This window comes from Bubalus bubalis, chromosome 10, assembly GCF_019923935.1.
Source record: "Bubalus bubalis isolate 160015118507 breed Murrah chromosome 10, NDDB_SH_1, whole genome shotgun sequence".
Classification (NCBI taxonomy): domain Eukaryota; kingdom Metazoa; phylum Chordata; class Mammalia; order Artiodactyla; family Bovidae; genus Bubalus; species Bubalus bubalis.
In genome coordinates, this window is record NC_059166.1 from 7,768,374 (window position 1) to 7,787,546 (window position 19,173).

Here is a 19,173-nt window from a genome sequence, read left to right on the forward strand (position 1 = left end):
CAAATTCGGCTCATTCCAGGGTTGGGTCCCCTTCTGTGACATAACGTTGCCACTTTAGGGCCACGCTGTGTCCCAGGGAGCACGCTTCCTGTCCTGCAATCACCCGGCCTCTGTAGACACTGGCCCCGCCCACCTGTGCCCATTGGGTCCGACCAGGCAGGCAGCCCCGCCCCCATTGCTTCCTCTGTCTCATCAGTGGTGAGCTTTCAAGACCTGCAGGGAGAAATCTCTAAACGTGGGGCTCTAGACACTGCAGGAAACTGGGGCAGGCTGGGGAGCTGATGTCGAGACCCTCCCATCCCTCCACTTCCTTTGAGGTTGGCTGTGCTGCTCCTCCACGTCCAACAGGATGACTGAAATGACCTCACAAAGGCTTCATTTCTACTGTGAGTCCTCATGTGGGCATTGGTCCCAGCACATCTATAGCTTCCTTCCCGTTCTCTAAGGGGCCAAGATGACAGAGGCATGCATACAGCAGGTGCTCCGTAGATGCATGCTGAAGGAACAAGACTTCTTCCGGGGAGGCCTGGGGATGCTTGGCTGCCACGCTCTTTCCAGGAGCTGCCTGCTTCCTGAGGCCTGAGTCACACCTCCCAGGCACTCTAAGTGTTCTCGTGCCTTCTGTGCCCCACCCCCACCCCCCGACCCCTGAAGGAATGACTCTGGCTCTGTTGTAGCTACAGCGAGGAGTCGGGGGCCCAATGTCCCCTCCTGACACACGGCTTTCCTCCTGTGCCCTGGAGAAGCTGCTCCCAGGATGCCAGAGAAGCACTCCTTCACGGTTCAGACAGGCTTCACTCTGATCCAAACACTTGTAATGTTCAAGGGTGACCTGCTTCTCTCCCAGAACCACGTGTCTACTTTCTCCAGACATGTCTTCTAAGCAGAAAGAAAATCAGAGGTTTTACTGTTGTTTTTAACAATAACCCAGCTCCAATACTTTGGCCACCTGATGCAAAGAGCTGACTCCTTGGAAAAGACAATGATACTGGGAAAGATTGAAGGCGGGAGGAGAAGCGGGTGACAGAGGATGAGAGGGTTGGATGGCATCATCGACTCGATGGACATGAGTTTGAGCAAGTTCCGGGAGATAGTGAAGGCCAGGGAAGCCTGGTGTGCTGCAGTCCATGAGGTTGCAGGGAGTCAGACGCAACTTAGAGACTGAAAAAACAGCAACCTCTCCATCTAAAGCCTTCTTCAGAAGCTTTGCCCAAGATTCTAAGAAAAATTAGAGAGGGTATTTTTTAATACACATTTGAAAAACTGATTCAAAGCCTGCAATTAACGTATTTGCTACCAGTAAAGAGTATAACTGTGACAGTCAGAAAGACAAGACTCAGAATCGGGGCTTTGCTTGGGAGAAGCTGAAGTGGAGCGCTAGGTCCCCTCCATGTGCCCCAGATGTGGTTTTATTTTAGTTATTTATTTATTTACAATTTAAAAAATTCGAATCTAGTTGTTTTTTTGTTTTTGTTGTTTTACCAATGGCAGAGGTTCAGGTTTCCAATTAGCTCATGTTCACTCTCAAAGGAAGATCAGTGCTGCCCAGAACGAAATCCCAATATCGCGAGTCTGCGAGGCCGTCCCTTGGCTTAGCCAACCTGGCCAGGAGTGTTTATAAGGCAATACCACATGTCTTCGATCACGCCTCCAATTTGCATTCGAATCTTTTCTCCCACAGTGTGTTCTGAAGGGTCCTCATTTGTGGTTTGTCTCACGAATAAAGAACTTTTAAAATAAACAAAGTTTCTGTTTTCTCTAAGAACTGAAATCACTTCTTGAACTAGAACTTGAACCAGTTACTACCGCTGCTGCTAAGTCGCTTCAGTCGTGTCCGACTCTGTGCAACCCCATAGACGGCAGCCCACCAGGCTTCCCCATCCCTGGGATTCTCCAGGCAAGAATACTGGAGTGGGTTGCCATTTCCTTCTCCAATGCATGAAAGTAAAAAGTGAAAGTGAAGTCACTCAGTCATGTCCGACTCTTAGCGACCCCATGGACTACAGCCTACCAGGCTCCTCCATCCATGGATTTTCAGGCAAGAGTACTGGAGTGGGGTGCCATTGCCTTCTCCATCAGTTACTACTAACTCAGAGTAAATTGAACTTGGGACTTCCCCAGTGGTCCAGTGGGTTAACTCCACACTTCCAATGCAGGGGACATGGGTTCAATCTGTGGTCAGGGAATTAAGATCCCACATGCCATGCAGTGAAGTCAAAACATTTCTTTAAAAAATTATAAAAAGTAAGCTGAACTCCTTTTTTATATGTTCACTGTGATATTCCATTGTTAGCATATGAGGTCACCTTCTAGAATCACCAATAAGAACTAAAAGCAAGCGTGAAATAGAATGAAGCCTTCCTAAAATGTGGGTCGCCGAAACTCTTTCCCCCAAAATTCTTATGGACCTTCTGGTCTTGGAATAAGGAGCCTGTTTTGTGCCATCACACGTGTATAAGCATGCTTGGGGTAGAGTTGGCTGGAAGAGTCACCATATTCATAAACCAGTAGTCCTCCAAGGAGCCTACAGGCTAAAATACTTTTGCCAACACGATGCCTACAAAGACATTTTCTTTCAGAGAGTGAATAAAACAATACTTATTCTAGGAAGCCAATGACCGAGGCCTCTGGTCTAACAGTATTTAAATGCTACTGGGCTTTCAAAATACTTTGGATAAGTAAGTACTTGCTAACCACCAATAGCTCTCACTAGAGAAGATAAGTAGATAAAAGATAGCCAGAGCTTTGAGAGACTTCAAGAAAACAAAATAGAGCAAAGCACAGTTAGCATTCTCTAGAACTGATATTGATTTGAGGGCAGGCAGGTGGGAGGAAGCGTTCAGGGCTTCTGAAAGGGTGAGAACTCAGTCTTCACTTCTGCTGCGCTGTCCCCTGCGAAGCATCCCTCTTGGCTGCCTGTGTGTTGAGTTCTGATGTTTGAACCTGAAGGTAAATCTTGTTTTCTTTGGGTTTTGCTTTCCTGCAGCGACCAAAAAGAAAAATTTAAGTTACAATAGGGGCTTCCCTGGTGGTCTGGTGGCTAAGATTCCACACTCCCAAAGCAGGCAGCCCCAGGTTCGATCCCTGGTCAGGGAACTAGATCCTGCCTGCCACAGCTAAAACCCGACACAGCCAAAGAAATAAATATCTCTTTTCAGTTTTTAAGTTAAAATCAATAATGGCTTTTTAAGAATCTGTTGCAAAGTTTCACCTGGGAATAAGTCTCTGAAGGTGAGAACGTGCATAGCAGGTGATGAAGAAGAACAGGCTCAGCAGAGACCTCAGGTGGCCAGTTTCTGGTTCTCTGCCTGTTTTGCTATGGTTTCTTACATTTTTAAATAGTTCTTGAAAGTCAAATGTTAAATATTATTTCTTGACATTTGAAAATTGGATGAAATCTCAGTGTCAACTTCCATACATAAAGTTGTCCTAGAACCCAGCCACGCCCATGCATTTATGAACTGTGACTGCTTTCGTTCTGAAAGGACAGAACTTGGGGACAAAGACTGCACGTCCCCAAAGCTGGAAGTATTTACTCCTTGGTCCTTTACAGAAAGGGTTTGCTGGCCCTTCCACAGAGCATCTGTTGTGTCTCTGTCTCACAGCATCCCCTGAGAGTCAGCATTCCCTCTTGAAGCTGGGGCTCGGGGGTATCTATCACGATTTCCTTTATCTGTAGCTAACGACAACAGCTGCCTCACAGGGTTTTGTGAGGATGGGCACCTGAAACTCAGTGAAGTTGACTCAGTGTGACATCTATTAGCCAGTGCTCCCATCACTCCCATTTCCTGACCTTGTTTCCTGGAAAGTAGGGAAGAAAGTGTCATTTTTTAAATAAATCAATTGATTTGGCTACAAGGGATCTTGGTTGCAGCACGTGGGATCTTTTAGTTGCAGCATGTGGAATCTAGTTCTCTGACCATAGATTGAACCCGGGCCCCCTGTTTTGGGAGCGTGGTGTCTTAGCCACTGGACCACCTGGGAAGTCCCAAGAAGGTATCAGTTGAAATGATCTCTCTATTTATGAAATTCGTATAGCAGAGAAGACAGATAATGAAATAAGTGGTGATTATACATAGTGAAGGGCATTATCGAGAACAGAGGGTGTCCATGGCGGCATGGAGCTCCAAGCAGAAGCCCTGGCCTCCCCTGGCTGGGCAGGAATGGCTCTGATGATGGAGTGAAGGGACAAACGCAACATCGTAAAAGATGACCAAGTGCCTATTAACAAATTATAACGAAACTTTTCAAAATCAGGTAGTCAGCCTTAGCTATATGTGTCTACTCCTTGGGGCCAGAGGAAGATATTGTCAGCAAGGACAAACGTGTAGCTGTGTGTGTCTGCTACACAGATGAGAAATGTGCTTCCAGTTCACATACAGTGTGTGTCCCTTATCAGTACTGAGAGATGAAGAATTTCTCAAAGTGAGGCGCACTGATGGGTATTGATCGTCATGAAAAGATCAGGTTCCCCCATTCACTTATGAAGTCCAAAACCTAAAGGGCCTAGGAATCTGCATTTTAGCAAGCTCCATTTGTGACTTCTCTGCAGAGTAAATTTGAGAACCACCAAGGAAATCACACAATATGCATGAAGAATGGCAAGAATCCAAGGTGTGTTGGACACCTACTATGTGCCGGGCAGTGGATAAGTCGTCGTCACCTACTTAACCTCATTGAATTTTCACAGCACACTTCTCAACTAAGTATTATTGTGGCTATTTTTCAGGCAAGGAAATGAAGGTTAGAGGGTTCAATGATATTCCCAAGGTCACATGGCCAAAGGTGGCTGCCCCTGGACTGAACCTAAGCCTTAATGAGTCCCCAGAGTCTCTTTGCTCTACTTCCCAGGGACACGTGGGTCCTTACATAGAATCCAGAGAGCCAAGCCTGTAATGACTACATCATCAGACACTTTTTCTCCCTTTCCTGTTTGGTGCCTTTAAGAGTAGGACCTGAGACTCCACTGAAGCCCTTGTCCCTGTTACAGGAGTGAAAGTTTTAAGTCATTCTTCTTTGTGAAGAAAGTCACTAAGGAATTTGAACCAACGGTCACAAAAAAGACAGAAGATTGATTTAAAAATAGCTCCCAGCAACTCTGGAGTGAGCTAGGGGCCGTGGTGCTCTGCATGCTCAGCATCACAAACAAAACCTTGCATCTCGCGGTTTAGAGCAGGTGACTGCCAACCAAAAACATACACTCTGGCTCTCCCTGCTTTCCTTTTTAGCCAACAGTCACTGCGTTGTGTTTCTCTCTGTAGCAGCTCTGGGGGTGATAACAGGCCGAACAAGACCTGTAAAGCTCTCCCAGGAGACAGGAAATGGAGAGTGTTCATAACCGGGAGGGCAAGTCTAACATGGGGCTCTGGGCCCCCCAGTGGCCGGCGCTCACCTCTGCAGGTTCTCGGCATCCTCGATGGTCTCTGGCAAAGTGACCCCCTTGGTCTCCGGAAGAAGCAGCGTCATTCCCCCGGCAACCAGCCCCAAGGCCGCTTCAAACGAGACAGATTCAACATGGAGCCGTTAGAGCATGGCCAACACCTTTTACAGATGATGACAGCTAGCTAAAGAGATGCGTAGGCAACACATGTGTGAGGGCCACTTCAAAAAGTCAGCGTTGTCTAGAAAATTAAAAGTGATATGATAACGGGGGAAATGGCAGAGTAAGAAAGGAAACACTTCCCTCCTTGTACACCTGTGCTGTGCTTAGTTGCTCAGTCGTGTCTGACTCTTTGTGATCCCTTGGACTGTAGCCCACCAGGCTCCTCTGTCCATGGAATTCTCCAGGCAAGAATACTGGAATAGTTACTTACCATGCCCTCCTCCAACCCAGGGATCCAACCCAGCTCTCCTGCATTGCAGGCAGATTCTTTACCAGCTGAGCTACCCAGAAAGCCTCATTGTACATCTACCTAAAAATACAGTTCTAGAGCAACTGATGTTTAAATATTAGGGGGATTTATCGATTCAGGTACCTTGGGAACAATAGGAAACTCAATTTTGACTAGTAACTATGTATATAAAGTACAAATGTAGCAACTATTATATACACGCGTGCATGCATGATAAGTCACTTCAGTCTTGTCCGACGCTTTGAGACTCCATGAACTATAGCCCACCAGGCTCCTCTGTCCATGGGATTCTCCAGATAAGAATACTGGAATTGATTGCCACACCCTCCTCCAGGGGATCTTCCCAACCCAGGGATCAAACCCACATCTCTTAAGTCTCCTGCATTGGCAGGCAGGTTCCTTACCATTAGCACCACCTGGGAAGCCCTTATTATATTTATATATATAATATAATGTAATATGATATATAATTGTATAATATAAACTATGCATACATGCTCAGTCACTCAGTTATGTCTGGCTCTTTGTGGCCCTATGGACTGCAGGCTTCCAGGCTCCTTTATCCATGGGATTTTCCAGGCAAGAATACTGGAGTGGGTTTCCATTTCCTCCGCCAAAGGATCTTCCCAATCCAGGGATTGAACCCGCATCTCCTGCACTGGCAGGCAGATTCTTCACCGCTGCACCGCCTGGGACGCCCATTCATAAACTATACAGTGTATATTACAGCTACTACACACATATGACGTGGAGCCCAGCTGATGCTGATGTGGGCAGTGTGGGCCTCTCTCGCTACGCATCCACTCCCACCCCACCCTACCCTGATGGGCTCACCTGGCCCAGACATGGCAGCTCTCCACACGTGCGCAGTGGTTTTGCCCTCCGCTGAGTGGCAGGTGTGGGGAGAAGTGGATGAGTTCCCTCCTCCTCCTCTAATCTAACATAATCAGTAACAAACCAGGTACTAAACTTGGATTCCCACTGTCCCTGTGTGTCTGTTGTCGATTGTTAAGATCTGGAAGCAGAAGAGGAGTGACAACCTAGCATCTTCAAACCTCTAGCGATCACATGTTAAGTTCACCAAAGTTGGGAGTCAAATTCATAGGAAACCAGGAGGCTATGTCAAAAATGCTCTCCTGTTCTATTCTGTAGAAGGAATTATTGGACTCCAGAGCCACAGGACATAAACCTCTGGCCCATGTTATGAGAACGGCATCTTATCTTTCCCGTGAAGCAAGACAGAGGAGCCGGGAGACAATGAAAGGGCAGGCACCATCCTTCCCTTCTGTACACTCACTGGGGGGTACCATTCACTCATCCAGTAGTTATCGACTATTCACACTGGGCTGTGAATAAGAAGTAATAAACGTGTCATGAAGTCTTACCAAACAAAATGAGCGGCGAGCCTTGCCAAACCTCCATCAGCCTGAAGACCAGGAACGGGGTGAGAACCCCGCCCAAATCACACAGGGAGGAACACACCATCATGCCAAGGTTCCTGGTAAAATACAGAGACCAAAAAAGATGACATTTCTGTGAATCAGTTTTCCAAATGGTAAACTTACGCTACAGCAATTACATCGCCCATTCCCCAACCTCCAGGGAGGGGAGAGGGGCTGGAGATGGGATTAATTTCTGCGCACTGGACTTCCCTGGTGGCACAGTGGATAGAAATCCACCTGCCAATGCAGGGGACATGGGTTCGATCCCTGGTCCGGGAAGATTCCACATGCCGTGGAGCAACCCAGCTCGTGCGCCACAACCACTGAATCTGTTTGCAGCAATCCTGAAGCCCGTGGTCCTGAAGGAAGAGTAGCCCCTGCTCACAGCAACTGGAGAAAGCCCGAGCACAGCCACGGAGACCCAGCAGCGCCAAAAATAAATAAATACATATTCTTCAAAAAAAAAAAATCACTGATGATTTCATCAACCGTGCCCACATAATGTACTAAGAGAAAGGCACGTCCCAGCTCCAGGGGGACAGAAGTGCCTGTGCTGGGACTCTGCTAGCCTTGCCTGCGAATCTCTTCCTCTGGTTGCCTGTTTATAACCTTTATAACAAATGAAAAAGTGTAAGTGCTTCCCTGAGTTCTATGGGCCTTATAGCAAATGAATGAACTCCAGGAGGGAGGTTGCTAATTTGGGAAATGCCAGGCTGGATGAAGCACAAACTGGAATCAAGATGGCCGGGAGAAATACCCATAACTTCAGATATGCAGATGACACCACCCTTATGGCAGAAAGCAAAGAAGAACTAAAGAGTCTCTTGATGAAAGTGAAGGAGGAGAGTGAAAAAGTTGGCTTAAAACTCAACATTCAGAAAACTAAGATCATGGCATCCAGTCCCATCACTTCATGGCAAATAGATGGGGAAACAGTGGAAACAGTGACAGACTTTATTTTCTTGGGCTCTAAAATCACTGCAGATGGTGACTACAGCCATGAAATTAAGACGCTTGCTCATTGGAAGAAAAGCTATGACCAACCTAGATAGCATATTAAAAAGCAGAGACATCACTTTGTCAACAAAGGCCCGTCTAGTCAAAGCTATGGTTTTTCCAGTAGTCATGTATGGATGTGAGAGTTGGACCATAAAGAAAGCTGAGCGCCGAAGAATTGATGCTTTTGAACTGTGGTGTTGGAGGAGACTCTTGAGAGTCCCTCGGACTGCAGGGAGATCAAATCAGTCAATCCTAAAGGAAATCAGTCCTGAATATTTACTGGAAGGACTGATGTTGAAGCTGAAACTCCAATGCTTTGGCCACCTGATGCGAAGAACTGACTCACTGGAAAAGACCCTGATGCTGGGAAAGATTGAAGGCAGAAGGAGACGGGAACAACAGAGGATGAGATGGTTGGATGGTTGGATCACCAACTTGATGATACCATCGAGTTTGAGCAAGCTCTGAGAGTTGGTGATGAACAGGGAAGCCTGGCATGCTGCAGTCCATGGGGTCACAAAGAGTTGGACAGGACTGAATGACTGAACTGAACTGAATGTCAGAATTGGATTATAACAATGGTCTGGAGATTTGGAGAACTGGTTGGTCTGAATAGAGTTTTTGCTTTCACATAGAGGGACGGGGAAGGATAAAGAGAGGAGATTAAGAAATGAAGGACAAAGAAAGCTAGGGAGGAAACCATCTACTTGAAATGATCTCTTTATCCCTGACAATAGTTTTCGATCATTCTGTCTTATATGAATATAACCACTTCAGGGTATTCCTGTAAATAATCTTGAGCTTTGGGTCGAAGACATGGTTAAATCAGGAATGATAAATCAAGAAAAGTTTTATCCTTTTAAGCTTCTTCTATTACATCCATTTGCACAATTTCTTACTCCCTAAAATGAGTAATTATAACATTAGAACATTTTTTTTCCCTTCCCAAAGTCTCTCTCTATGACCTCAGTTTAGTTATTTATTTAGTGTTTGCCATTATAATCATTAAATATGCTTTGTAATTTACTTGATTCACCAGCTTTCAATAATATCTTTCTTTTTAGCTGGAAAACATACTGAGAAAACTATATGAAAAATTATCTATCCATGTTTATTGAGAGATTTAAAAAGCAAAAATAGGTGCTGACTTTTATTGAATGCCTCTTTTATCTATGGAGAGAAGAGTACAATTTTCTCTTTTATTTATTAGCATGAACTATACTATGATTTTTTAATATTAAGCTATCTTTGTATTCCTGGAATAACTCATCTTAGATATGATGTATTATTATTTTAATGTGCTCCACTCTTCTGCTTGATAATACATTGTTTAAGATTTGAATTTATCATTCATAAATAATATTTGTAGTTTTCGTTTCCTTTATTTTTGTTGCTATTTGACACCAACATCATGAGAGCTTTATAAACAATTTTTTAAAAACCTTCATCCTTTTCCTATACTCTAGAACTGTGGATCACTGACATTTTCTATTAATTAAATATTTTGTAAAACTATCCTGTGAAACCATTGTGGATTCTCTCTTAACTACGATTTAGAGTCTTCTTTGTCTTAATACATTTTTGCATAAATTCAACTTTGTCTAATAGAATCGTGGTTCTTACTACATTTCTGTTTCCATTTAGCCAGTAGGCGTGTGCTGTGCGCTCAGTCATGTCTGACTCTTTGCGGCCCCAAGGACTGCAGCCCGCCAGGCTCCTCCATCCATGGGATTCTCCAGGCAAGAACACTGGAGCGGGTTGCCATTTCCTCCTCCGGGGGATCTTCCTGACCCAGGGATCAAACTCATGTCTCCTGAGTCTCCTGCATTGCAAGTGGATTCCTTACCACTGAGCCACTGGGGAACCCCCTGCTTTTGTGCATTTCTTGCTTCTCAACATTTCTGAGGAAGAGTTATACTGCAACTATGCAGCAAATTGTTGGATTTTGCTTTATAATGAAATTAGAGCCTTTTTACTTTTGTTTTTCAATAAAGGAGTTAAGTCTCTTTATATTTATTTAAATATCAGAAATGTTTGTTCTTAATTCTGTCATTAACTGTTTATTAATATTTTATAAATATTTCAACACATGCCATGTTTTTTATTGTTTTCTGTGTCTTTTATTTCTCAATTTGTGTTGGTTATGTGTATTTTTTCTGATAATTTGGAAGGTTTGAGAATATACTTAATACTCTATTTCTTTAAATAGTATTGGTTAACTATTATGAAAAACTTTAAAATTAGTGTATTTTTACTTTCTCCTCAAATCATCCCTGCATGCATTGGCTGTACTTAATAATATCATTGTTTTTACTGTTTGCCTTCATCTCTTAAAATATGCCTAAAAACTACTTAATTTATTAGCTTTTAGTGATACTTTTTTTCCTGGAGAAAGTATTGAGAAAATCAGTGTATCACACCATCTCCAACATTCTCTCTTCCCTTTCCAACTTTTTTTAATTATTGGGCTTCCCTGGTGGCTCAGATGGTAAAGAATTTGCCTGCCATGCAGGAGACCTGGGCTCTATCCCTGGGTCAGGAATATCCCCTGGGAAAGGAAATGACTCCAGCATCTTTGCCTGGAGAATCCCATGGACAGAGGAGCCTGGAAAGCTACAGTCCATTTTTAGTTATAGAATCTCTGTATTGTCAATTTATATTCTGTAATCAAAACAGAAACTGAGGGTTTTAATCTCAGATTCAGTGATCACCATCAATAATTTTGAAGCATTACTCCACTTACTGTGTTTACTGAGAATTTTTTCTCTAATAGCTTTTTTGGAAAAAGTTTATAGTAACCATATTTTTAAGGAACAAAATAATTGGATGTTGTTTTTATTTGGGAATGAGATTTTGGGTAAAATTCTTTGAGTACATTTCCTCTCCTTGGGATCACCGCAGCAAGTTTCACCGTCTTCATCAAATGGTATCAGTTTGATTTTCTCCTGATACACGTGACTTACACATTCAGCCTCGGTACCTCATAAGTCTTTCTTTATCTCTGAAGCACATTAACTTAACTGGAATATTTGCTAATATTGCTCAGAATCAAGTTTTCCTGTAGCTCTCATTGTATGCCCCTTCAAATCATAGATCCAAGCATTCTTTTATTTCCAGAAGTTCTTTTAAGTTCTTTTTTTATTTATTTAAGTTCTTTGGTTTCATTATTTCAATGATCTTCTTTGGGACATTATAAGTATAATCTCTAAGCCTTTTAAACTCTTTGCTTATTTCAATCTTATTTTGCAATTCTTAGTTCTATCTTACCTTTTCTTTACTTTATCAATTCTCCCTTGTACTGCTTTCAAAGTGGTTTTCATTTGTGAAATATTTTAATATTTCTTTTTATTGTTCTAGGCTGAGCTGACTCCATCTCGTCTTATCACACATTCTCCCAAGAACTTACCTTCTCTGCTGTACACTCCTCTTTTACAGAGAGGGCTAATTCATTACTGTTTTGCACCTAGTCATAGTACACTTGGCTATACTTTTCATTTGCTTTCTGATAATATTTTCCCTATGCATTTTCTTCATTTGCCACTTGCTTTTCCTCTTCCTTTCTCCTTTTTATCTCATGATATATCTGTATAGCTCCTGGGAAAGTTACTTTTTTATTTGTGATTCAGCATTCAACACTATTATTTCTTCCTCTAGCAGCTAGTTTAGAAGGATTTGTGGAGAGGAACCAGGGCATGTTTTTAGCTATTAGAAATTCTCTTTCTGGCCAGGCCTGTCTATGATTAGATGCTTTGACTCTGTTATCCCTACTCATGACATTAAAAGACGCTTGCTCCTTGGAAGGAATATTATGACAAACCTAGACAGCATATGAAAAAGCAGAGGCGTCACTTTGCCATAAAGGTCCATCTAGTCGAAGCTATGGTTTTTCCAATAGTCATGTACGGATGTGTGAGTTGGCCCATAATGAAGTCTGAGTGCCAAAGAATTGATGCTTTCAAATTGTGGTGCTAGAGAAGATTCTTGAGAGTCCCTTGGACTGCAAGGAGATCAAACCAGTCCATCCTAAAGGAAATCAGTCCTGAATATTCATTGGAAGGACTGATGCTGAAGCTGAAGCTCCAATATTTTGGCCACCTGATAAGAAGAACCAACTCATTGGAAAAGACTTTGATGCTGGGAAAGACTGAAGGCAAAAGGAGAAGCGGGCAGCAGAGGATGAGATGGTTAGATAGCATCACTGACTCAATGGACATGAGAGATAGGGAAGGACAGGGAAGCTTGGTGTGCTGCAGTTCATGGGGTCACAAAGAGTCGGATACGACTGAGTGACCGAACAACGGACATAGACAGTGCGGAACCGCTCGCCCTGCAGGGCCTCTTCCCTCCATCCTGCCCCGCAGCACAGTGCTCCCTCAAGGTTCCTGAGTGTTCTCCTGCAGCTTGCCCGCCCTTCCTCCCCTTGAGCCACACAGCATCCAAAGAAGGAAACACATACCTCCAGCCCCTGCACCCATCTTATTCCTCCAACAAGGGATTGTGGGTTATATCCTTCAAGCTCCCTTCCTACCTTGGAAAACCTCTGGCCTTGTCTCAAATTTGCTGCCCCAGTGGACCTCCCTGGAGTCTTCTAGACCCTCTTATATTCACTGTACTAGGCAGCCCTTCTTCCTACACATTCTTTCAAGGTCATCCTACTTTCAAAGATGGCATTTGCTGTGTTTTTTTTTTTCTTTTCTGCATCTCCTTCTTTTTTGTTGCTATTAAATTATTTTTGTTGAAATTTTCATTGATAAAAATGTAGATTTTCACGCAGTAGTAGTAAATAATAAAGACATGCCCTCATATATTCTTCTCATTCTTCTAATAGCTTTAGTGTGGTTTCCAAGAGGAGGAAAAAATATCACCATTTTAAAAATAATTTTAAGAGAATAAGTCTTAAAAAAGAGAAAGATTTTACAAGCACACAGAAGCTAAAAGAAGTGAGAAACTGGTTTCCATCTTTAAAACTCATAGGGCTTCCCTGGTGGTCCAGTGGTTCAAAATCCACCTTGCAATGCAGGGGACACGGTTTCATCCCAGGCCCAGGAAGATCCCCCAGGCCACAGAGCAGCTAAGCCCGTGTGCCTCAACTACTGAGTCTGTGCTCTAGAGTCCACACTCTGCAACAAGAGAAGCCACAGCAATGAAAAGCCCGTGTGTTGCAACTGGAGAGTAGCCCCACTCGCCGCAACTAGAGAAAGCCTACGTGCAACAGTGAAGACCCAGTGCAGCCAAAAATAATTTAAAACTATAAATATCTTAAAAAATAAAATTAAGAAAATTCAGGTCTCTGGGACACTTCAGTCATTCATTCTGCAAGCTCCAGGTGCCTGGTTAGTATAGCTACAGAGCAGTTTCAGGAGGTGCAGACAAGAACGCTATGTAGTCTCTGTGTTCAAGGAGTGCATAATATAGAGAAGAGGTAAAAATGGGTGGATGATTTTCAATACAAGGCAGAGCGAGCGTGCCTGCGTGCATGCCATGTCGCCTCAGTCGTGTCTGACTCTGTGCGACCCTAAGAACTGTAGCCCACCAAGCTCCTCTGTCCATGGGATTCTCCAGGCAAGAATACTGGAGCGGGTTGCCATTCCCTCCTCCAGGGGGTCTTCCCAACCCAGGAATCAAACCCACGTCTCTTGTGTCTCCTACACTGGCAGGCGGGTTCTTTACCACAAGTGACACGTGGGTCTTGACAGTATATGTTGCAGACAGTTAGAAGGAGGATGCTGTTCAACTCTAAAGCCTCCTGTGGGTAAGAAGCAGGGTCAAAATGGTCTAAATAGAAACTGTGTCAACCTGAAGCGATTATAAAGTAATAAAGGAACAGAAATGATCCTTTTTTTCCAATTTAGATTTGATTCAATTGATTGAAAAGACCCAAACTTTCATGACTGTCTTACTTTGGCATGTGATGTCTATGGATCAAGTTTAAAGTTATTTCTGAACCTCTGTCTTTCCTTCCTGGTTCTTGAGAATCCTCATCAAATGGATGCTATGCCCCTTGAGGATGGGCCACTTGGCCTTCCTCCACCTTGGACCAGGCACTCAGGACCTCTGGCAGTTTACACTCTGAGTCAGTCCCCTGGGTCCAGTGGCCATGACAATGGAATTGTTTGGCCCAGCTGTTTTAGACTCTGGGCTCAGAACTGCCAATTGTAGATTTTTCTCCTTCATTTGCCCTTATCTCTCTGTACCCATTCCGAACAATCTTTTCCAGATGAGACAGGGCCTTTTAATGAGGGATGTGCAGGAAAGAATGAATCAGAGTCACCTGTGTCTTCTGGCTCACGAAGGGGTTCTGAGGACTGCCCAGGTGTAAGAGAAGGATGGGGAGCTGGAGTAGTTCTTAGACATCATTGGTCTGATGATATGTGGAGAAGAAAGAATTTATAAAGTGGGGGAAAAAAAGAGTTTGCAGAAATGCGCCAAACTCTAACAAAGGTCAGAATTTAAACTTTAAGGGGGTTAATCCTTTGCAATAAAAATACTCTTCATTTAGACTAAGCCTTCTAAGATACAGATGGTAATAAGGACATGCAAAGGTGATCAACATTATCAGTAGTTAGGACAACGTAAATCGAAGTCACGATAATACCACCACTTCCAAGAATGGCTCGAACATTTTTTTAAAGATACCAACACCAAGGACGGGGAGGATGCAGAGCAATCACCTGTGTCTCACATAGCTGGTGGGATAGAAAATGGTGTGGCCAGTTTGGAAAACGTTTTGATAGTTTCTCATGAATTTAAACACACAACTACTATATGACCCATCCCTAAGTTTTTACCTAAGAGAAATGGAGACGTGTATCCACACAAAGACCCATAGTGAAGCAAAAGTTGCTCAGTCGTGTCTGACTCTTTGCAGCCCCATGGACTATATGCAGTCTATGGAATTCTCCAGGCCAGAATACTGGAGTAGGCAGCCTTTCCCTTCTCCAGGGGATCTTCCCAACCCAGGAATCAAACCCAGGTCTCCCGCATTGCAGGTGGATTCTTTACCAGCTGAGCCACTAAAAACCCAAGAACACTGGAGTGGGTAGCCTATCCTTTCTCCAGTGCATCTTCCCGACCCAGGAATAGAACCGGGGTCTCCTGCATTGCAGGCAGAGTCTTTACCAGCTGAGTCACAAGGAAGCCCATAAACCCATAAGTGAATACTTATCGGCACCTGTGTTGTAATCACTGGGAAAAGCCCAAACCTCCATGAACGGAGAAACAGAGAAACACACCGTGGTCCATCCTCCACGCATGGAAACCACACTCAGCAGTAAGAAGGAATGGAGCATTACAAGCCACGGCGTGGATGGGTCCCCTGATGTCAAGCGAAAGAAGCCAAACAGAAAAGCCTGCACTCCAGGTCACTTCATGTATGTAGCATTCAAGAGACGGCAAAGCCATAGGGAGAGAAACCAGATCGGGGGTTGCCCAGTGCTGGGAGTGGGAGGGGAGAACGCGGATCACAGAGAGACAGGAGGACGCATTTGCATAGGATGGAGACGTGTCTGTGTCACCTTGATGCTGGTGAAATGAATGAATCAAAACTCATCAAACTGTGGCTTTGAGGGTGAATCTTGCTCTAAGAAAACTCTACCTCAATAAACCTGACTTGAAACAATGAATGATCCGGGCCCATTGCTATGCTTACAAAGTATTGTGTCATTGTAGGGAAATACCAGCTCCAAGGGCAGAAAAAAGTGTGTTCTTGGTTGCCAAGAGGGAGGGGGAGGGGAGGGATGGAGTGGGAGGGGAGGGATGGAGTGGGAGATTGGGCCTAGCAGATGCAAACGAGTGTAAACAGGATGGACAAACAGCCAGGTCCTACTGTAGAACAAAGCGGATGGCACTCACTACCCTGTGACAAGCCACAGTGGAAAAGAACACGAGAAAGAATGTATTCATATGGATACGTGTAACTGAATCTCTTGGCTGTGCAGCAGAAATTCACACACACCATTGTAAATCAACCGTACTTCAATTGAAAAAAAAATAAGAGGGGCAAAGCAGCGTGTTCTTACCTGGACCCTGCTGCTTTCTAGCTGAGTGACCCTGGGAAGCTCGCCTTCCCTTTGCAAACCTCGGCCTGCTCACATGTGAAAGGCGGGTAACAACGATTTCATGGGATGACCTGCACGCCGCACGTGGCAACGCTGTGTATGTCACAGTGCAAATAGGAACTGCCCTTAACCAGATGTCTGTTCTCCTGCATTGGCCCTCCGTAAGGGGCACGACGCGACCCTGAGTCCCCTTCAGCCTGTCCATCTCACCTTCTCTACCGCATCAGGCGAGGGCTCTGTCTTTGATGCCCAACCCCCATCTCAATGCCAACCCATCCACCCTGGGGGGCATCTTCAGGAGTGGTCCTCAGTGAACCCGCTGGCCCACAGCCAGGTCAGCAGCTAGCCACCCCTTCCCCCGGACACACTCACCGGATGAAGGTCGGGAACAGCTCGGCATTGACCAGGCACACCATCTGGAACACGATGGTGATCCCCATTCGGCCGACACAAGCTACCATGATATTCAACCAGGGCAGATCTGGGAGGAGACAGACAGAGAGGGTGAGTGCTAGAGGGCTGTACCCACAGATGTGCCAGGAGACGCCGTGACTGAGAGCTTGGACTTAAGAGCTGGAGGGCCCGAAAAGCTGTCTTATCCGACCCCTCCAGATTTGGATCAGTAAACTGAGCCTGGTGGTTCAGATGGTAAAGAATCTGCTTGTAGTGCAGGACACCTGGGTTTGATCCCTGGGTTGGGAAGATGCCCTGGAGGAGGAAATGGCAACCCACCCCAGTGTTCTTGCCTGGAGAATCCCATGGACAGAGGAGCCTGGCGGGCTACAGTCCATAGGGTCCCAAAGAGTCAGACATGACTCAGTGACCACTACTAACACCAACTAAACTGAGTCCTGAGAGATTTGGGGACTTAATGACACTTGAGGGAAGACTTCACTGTACAGAGGAAAGAATGTGCTTTTTTGAATCTCAGCTGTGCCTCCTGTCAGCAGAGTGAGGAGACACATGGCTTACTTCTGCCTGCCTCAGTCTCCTCAGCTATGAAATGGGAATAATCTTAGCCAACTTAAAGGTGGTGGTGAGATTTAGAGATAACACATGTCAACTGTGCATCATGACCACTCCACCAGTCCTGGCTTTTTATTATCTTGTAATAGTGTTCTTGCTGACACAGCTCCTGAAACATAGTAGATCCTCAACAATGTGGTTCCCCCAGGCAGAAGTCCTAGAGCTGGTGGACCAGATTTCTCATCCTCAGCACTCATTTCCCAACACATTTTTTTAATGTTTTATTTATTTATTTTTGATGGCACCGAGCTTTCGCTGCTGTGCAAGGGCTTTCTCGAGTTGTACGAGCAGGGGCCACTCTCTAGGTCTGATATTGAGGGCTTCAGGAGTTACAGCTTGTGGGCTCTATGACTTGGGCTCAGTAGTCTGACACCTGGGCTTAATGGCCCCGCGGCATATGGAATCTTGCCAGAGCAGGGATCTGCAGTGTCCCCTGCAGTGGCAGCTGGATTCTTAACCCCTGGACCACCAGGGAAGTCCTCAGAGGAACACATTTTTTAACCCAAGCATCTTTCACTGGTCTGAGAGGATGAGGGATGCAAACCCTCATCTCCTTCTAGCAGATGGCTCTGCATCTTAGTTAGCAGCAGGTCCAGAAGCCTTCTCCTTCCTGGGTAGCCATCAAACCATTAGGCACCATCATCTGCTTCACCTGGATGTTAGGTGTTCACCCAGACCCCAAACCACAAGTGGCTCCTGAGTCAGGCCGGCTCACTAACAGAGCCTCCAGGGTCACAGACAGCATGTCATCTCACCCTCATCCCCATGAGCCGGCTACTCAAGGAAGACAGGCTTCCGTCCCCTCGCCAGCGGGAGGCTCTGGGGAGAGCAGACCCAGTGACCTTGGGGCCGAGTTTGCCCACAGCCAGTGCAGCCTCTTTAGGTCTCGGCTGCCCTCTGCCTGGAGGAGAGCCCAAGCAGAGCCTTTAGTTAAGGCTCCTATGAGATACAAGACAAGGGAGTTCACTCGAACACCAGGAGGAGGGCATTGGTCACAAATTCCACAGCTTTGATGGATTTGGCAAGATGCTCTACTGGACATGCACGGCATCCTTGCCCTCAGAGAACCGCCCTGCCTCCTCTGGGCCCAGGTCAGTCTCCCCAGCAGTTGGAGGGACCACTTACGACTGCAGTCCTGCCGCGTGGCTTCCTGCCATGCTTGGGATAAAACCCACGCTGGCATCTCTCCCTGTCTCCTGCTCACGAGGGTCCGGCGGCTCCTCCAGCGCCCAGCTCTCCCCATCCTCAGGGTCCTTGCTCTTGCTGTTCCCTTTCCTGGAAACCTCCTTGCCCGGCTGTTTAAATGGCTCATCCCCTCTTCACTTAGGTCTCCTAAGGTCACCCTGGACCACCATATGAAGAATTAATGCCCCATCCCTCTTCGTCCTTCTCTTTTCCCTCTAGAACTTAAGCTCCAAGAAGTGGAATCATTCTCTGCTTTGCTTGTAGCTGAGATCCTGGGGTAGAGACGCCACTCTGTCAAGTACACAGAGGAGCTTCCCAGGTGGTGCTACTGGTAAAGAGCCCAACTGCCAATGCAAGAGACATAAGAGATGCAGGCTCAACCCCTGGGTTGGGAAGATTCCCTAGAGGAGGGCACGGCAACCCACTCCAGTATTCTTGCCTGGAGAATCCCATGGAGAGAGGAGCCTGGTGGGCTCCAAAGCGTCTTTGCTCCAGAGGGTCACAAAGAGTCAGACACAACTAAAGCAACTTAGCATGCACTCACGCAAGTACATGGAAGGTACTTGAAATAGTTTCTGGAGCAGGAGACGAAGGCTCGTCATCGAATGTGAT

The 19,173-nt window shown here is 45.4% G+C and overlaps 1 protein-coding gene across 2 annotated transcripts in view; it reads right to left on the minus strand.

The window, feature by feature from the left end:
- Positions 1-2,245: 2,245 nt before the first annotated feature.
- The window catches only part of LOC102403206 (solute carrier family 22 member 1), a 37,591-nt gene continuing 20,663 nt past the window's right edge, over positions 2,246-19,173 (minus strand). Inside the window, exons 8-11 of one of the 2 annotated variants that reach the window (XM_006051247.4) lie at positions 16,723-16,831; positions 7,238-7,350; positions 5,393-5,492; positions 2,246-2,980 (exon numbers count right to left, since the gene is read on the minus strand). In XM_006051247.4, coding sequence (XP_006051309.1) covers positions 2,872-2,980; positions 5,393-5,492; positions 7,238-7,350; positions 16,723-16,831 — 431 coding nt within the window. In that variant the 3' untranslated portion in view covers positions 2,246-2,871. The remainder of the gene's footprint in view (positions 2,981-5,392; positions 5,493-7,237; positions 7,351-16,722; positions 16,832-19,173) is intronic. The other variant, XM_044924025.2, reaches the window with a different exon arrangement.